Source organism: Microplitis demolitor, chromosome 10 (assembly GCF_026212275.2).
Source record: "Microplitis demolitor isolate Queensland-Clemson2020A chromosome 10, iyMicDemo2.1a, whole genome shotgun sequence".
Classification (NCBI taxonomy): domain Eukaryota; kingdom Metazoa; phylum Arthropoda; class Insecta; order Hymenoptera; family Braconidae; genus Microplitis; species Microplitis demolitor.
Genome location: NC_068554.1, coordinates 16,095,256 through 16,100,411, shown reverse-complemented (window position 1 = coordinate 16,100,411; position 5,156 = coordinate 16,095,256). Strand labels below are relative to the sequence as shown.

The 5,156-nt window shown below is 36.4% G+C and overlaps 1 protein-coding gene across 1 annotated transcript; it reads left to right on the top strand.

The window, feature by feature from the left end:
* LOC103574340 (uncharacterized) lies at positions 1 to 857 on the top strand. The gene is made up of 2 exons (XM_008553769.3): positions 1 to 182; positions 240 to 857. Exons 1-2 carry the CDS (start codon positions 156 to 158, stop codon positions 768 to 770), a joined length of 558 nt encoding a protein of 185 aa, XP_008551991.1. The 5' UTR covers positions 1 to 155; the 3' UTR covers positions 771 to 857.
* Positions 858 to 5,156: the final 4,299 nt, after the last annotated feature.

Sequence of the window (5,156 nt, the reverse complement as noted above, 5' to 3'; positions counted from 1 at the left end):
GAACTAAATCGTGCACAAACATCACTACGTCATGTGATAATAATTTGATAAAATTCTGGTGTCTTCCTTTGTTCAAGAACATTCGCAACGTGATATAAAATGTCCCATTTGACTATTATAGCTTTAGTCGCAACTGTAAATCCTTAGCACCAACAATGCAGGCAAAAAAAATTTTATTATTGGTGAGTAATTGATTTAATCTTTTATATGTCTTTATTGAAGACTTTTCGTGTCAGTAGATAGCAATTGGATTACTATTCTTGGAATGCAATTGCTGCGACGGTGGAGGAAAGAAAGCTGTTACTAAGAACACTTTTGATTATTTCATCCCAACGTATTGGAAACTCGAAGTTACAGATCCGTTTAATATTGGATGGGAAAACTTGGATAAATATCCTATTATCTATATGGATGGACGTAATTACTATGATCTAGGAGATGATCGTCGCGTACCGATAACTCTGATACCTGTTGGAAATGATGAAAGGTTTGATGACAATATCAACCGATTTTTTAGTGTCAGGATTTTAATGCCATCTGGCATGCAACCAGACTTTTCGAAACCATTTTTCAAAACAGTTGTCAATGGATCTGTGATGGGTGTAGCTTACGCTATTGTTAACAGTTCTTATGATGTTCTTGTATATTCTCCGATGATTCATCGAAATGATGATAATACAGCATCTTGGAAGTTCGATCAAACAAAACCAATCAAGTCCGGACTGTTAGGCAATCATATGATAGTGTACTTTTCGATATCTAAAGCTTAGAATTTGAATAATTGCGATTTAATTTCGATTTTAATAAATCAATTACTAATGATTACCATTTTCAATAAATTTGATAACAAAATGTAATTTTTATTCTAGTTTCTTGACCTTTAAATCCTTCGACGTCAACAATAGTTTGTTGTTTTTATAATTACTTAAGATAAATAATAAAAATAAATCAGCTACTGCAATTGAATAATGTAACTTTCTATTCAAAGTTTCAAAATTTGTTCGCATTTAGAAACTATTTGCGATCTTTAAATCATAATATGGAATCATTCAATTTCTGATTGGCTAAGTATAGCAGAAAATTTTCAAAACAATCTGAATGATGTTTTTAAGGGGTGTGTGTGTGGGGGGGGGGGGGAGTCAGGATCTCTCATTTTGGAATAATCAATTTTTTCGTCGCTTCTTATAGCTGAACATTTCAAGAATATTATCCCAAAATTTTAAGTCAATTAAAGCAACCTTTGCCTCACCCTCCCATAAGTTGAAAAAAAAATTTTCTTGATCCCCGACCTGACAGTACGGACTTCCTGGCCGCCTTTGGCTCGAGAAAGAACAACTTTGTGGCTTACGCGAATTACAGCGCGCTCTGGTAGACTACGTTTTTTTGTTCTGTCTCAGTCATGTAACTATATTCATAAGCGTGCTTGTGTCAGTATACTCATACATGAATAATACACTATAAAATGTATAGTATACAGTGCCAGCGTACTGACAGCTCAACATAACCAATAACACAGATCATTTTAAATCGTGATAATTACACAAATTTTCAAGAGTTAATACTGCTGAGTGATATTGAGGGCATTCTCAAACTGTACCCCCCGCTTTTTAAAAAATTACAATGGCTTTCAATTGTTATAATCATATGAAAATTTTATTAATTAATTAAAAAGAAATTTTAACCTTAATCGAAAAAAGGAGAAAGTAGTCGTAATTTCACCGAGGTATACAATTTTAAAAAAATGACTTGCAATTGATGTCAATCAGGACAAACTAAATTTGTTGAATAAATTTTAGCCTATAAAATTTGAAAATTTGAATTATAAAATTGACATGAGCTTTAACTAAAATTCATTTTATAAATGTCGTTCAACTTTTAATTAATATCAACTGCAAGTAATTTTTTTTTAATCTATATCTTAGTGATATTACGACTACGTTTTCCCTTTTTTAATTAAGGTTTCAATTTTTTTTTTTTTAATACTGATGTAATTTCAATACGGTAATGAGATTGGAAAGCCATTGAAATTTATGAAAAAATGAAGGACACTGTCTGAGCTCCAGGGATGATCTGCAGGGTCAACTATTTTTCAAATTTTTTTTTTTAGCCCGCTTCGACCAGCAAAACCTCGGCTTCGCCTCGGCTTTGCAAAAGTCGGGCGGACCGCCCCCTCCCCCCACCTTTGTCCGTATTTCCGTACTTTCGGTTGGAGGTCAAGAAAAATAGTATACAACCCATGGCCAAAATGTTCGATACCCTGAAACATTGAATATAGAAGCCTCGGCTTCACCTCAGCTCCTATATCCCATGCGCCAGGAAATCCAACTTTCTGGCCTTGGGTTGTAATATACTATTTATTTGATCAAATTTTTAAGGGGGCATTCTTGCCTCAGGGGGCTTTATCGCCCTCTCCACCTCTAAGTTAAATAACAAAAAAAAAATTCACTTTTTTCTTCTAAAACTTAAAATGCATTTTCTATAACATTGTTTTCGAAAAAAACCGTTTTTTGGCATTTCTTTCTCCCACGATATCTCGCGAATGAATTATTTGATTTTGATAGTTGAGGAAGCAATCGACGCGTTCTACTAAGTTCTAAAGCTGATTAGATTTTGAAGTGAATCGTTTGAGTCGTTCCTGAAAAATCAATGAAAAACAAAAAAAAGAAATTTATTTTTTTCGTAATTCGTTAATATTCGAATCTACTTAATCAAATGATTTGAAACTTCCAGGAATATTGATGGCCAACGAGCTCTTTTGATTGCCACCTCAACCATGTCAATCGGTCGAATTCATTAAAAAGATATAAAGAGTTTTTATCCATACACACGCACACACACACACACACACACACACACACACACACACACACACACACACACACACACACACACACACACACACACACACACACACACACACACACACACACATACACACACACACACAGCCACTCGGCCATAATTCGGAAAATAGTCGGAATAGCTTTCTGGGAACTTAGAACGTCGACATTTGACAACAATTCGATTTTTGAAAATCGGGGTGAAAACAATAACTTCCCGAATTTTTTAGAAATCATCGATTTTCTTAGCAGGAAGTTAAAATTAATCTTTGAGTTTGTTACGTTCTGGCTCTAATTAAATTTAAATAAAATTTTTTTGGAAATTTTTTTTTTGAAGTCTCGAATTATTTATTCGCCACGGTGGGCGAATAAACGGTTCGACACTTCTTAGAATTATAATTAAATAATAAATTAATAAATCGTTACATTGTTGGCGATATTATTTTATTCATCACCAACAATGTAACGGAAATCTCTTGCGATAAGAGAGTCGCCGTGGCTCGCGGATAGTCTAAACAGATGACGGCGCATGAGACCCGGGCCACGACGATTCTCTCATAGGAAACCTGAGATGCAACGTTAACACTTTTGATAATGTATAATACCAAGGAGGGACAGAATCAAGGTAGTCGATCACAAGATCTAGTAGAGCTAAGAACTCTACATAAAACTGCTGGCTTGATCCTGTCACTCGGACTTTAAGGCAAAAATATATATCCGTACTTTACCAAATACGCACTCCTTATTGTAACTTTGGGCGCTGTCACCGGCAGCCTAATAATCTCATACCTCATATTGGGCGCTGCTACCGGCAGCCTAATACTCTCATCTGTTTTGGGCGCTGATACCGGCAGCCTAAGCACTTCCCTTCCGCATCCCAAAAATTCATGCCGAGAAGCCGAAGGTCAGGCAAAAAGGCCCAGTTCCGCCGGATCATTCGAACGATCCACGAGGATCTCGGTCGTTCAGTTCACCAACGTTCCCGCCTAGAGATCGTTGCCGAGGAAGTCCTCCTCGATCCGGTAACGTTGGTCATTCCAAAACCGGCTAATAAGTTACCAAGTTCTGGTATCGCGTCGAGTGAAGTTCGTGACCCGTCGGGCTCTGGTGGTATTATTCAGCAGCTGGAGTCACTCGCCCTTAAAGAGGAACCGGGCCCTTCAGGCTCGTCTTGTCCAGAGGAAGCATCAAGGGAGGACACAGTCTTCTGGACTAGTATCAGTGAGGGTTGGCAGCTGATTCCAGTGGACGTTCCATCCGCCCGTCCGCCTATAGTGGGAGCATCCCTTTCCACGACCCTCGTTACGGGTATTATTCTGAGGCTTATTTCAAGGCCACCGGCAAGGACGAGTACGCACCGGCGGAGGAGAAAAAACTACGTAAGAAAGGGATTATTTGGGCCGACTTATGGGGCCCATAATCTCCACCATGGTAAGTCATCAAAACATTTTCGCATAAAATAAAGAAAGGTCAACAGCTGACGCACCTGGGGTCTATTGACACCCTAACGACGTCAACCTGGTCAATTTAAAATTATTCTGTCTAATTCATAGATAAGCCAGAATGTAACATTGGTGCTGTCACCAGGATGCTGTTGAGTTTCCTTTATTTTATTATTTGATTTTAATTTAATAAAGTGTTGCTACGGAAATTCAATGAAAAGTGACCGCGAGTGTTTCCCTCTGGTATTAAAAAGTGTTTAATGTTTTTTTTTCACAAAAATTATTATTATAAATACTCGCGACCACTCTTACAGACGGGAACGATTTTTGAATCATTAAATTATTTCCCGTGGAATTTTATTTTATTTTACTATTGATAAATAAATGACGTATCGGTGCCCTACGAAAGTGATTTATTTTTTTTTCTTTCTTCTCTCGGATCATGATATCAGTAATGAATATAAATTCTTGCCGTCGGGAACGCATATGAATATTTTGTGATTGTTAGTGCCTTACTTTAACATTACTGTCCATCGTTCACTAGTGTGAAACCTAATATGATTTGTTTAGAATTCTCAATTGTGGGTTAAGAATCAAAATTTGCCAAAGCTATCGGGTGTACGCAAAACTGTGTGAAATTGATTATTTTGTAATTGAATAGGTACTTCGTTTTTTTTCCAAATCAATTGTTTTTTTAATTGAAATTAGGTTAATCTTATTAATTAATTCATTTTCCTACCGTTTGGTAATAATTACGATTGCTTTGACAATTTGTTTTATGATTTCATAAATATTCAATAATTGACTCGACAATTGAGAAAGCTCAAACAATCAATAATTTTGCAAAATGGATAAACGTAGACCTATGACAGAG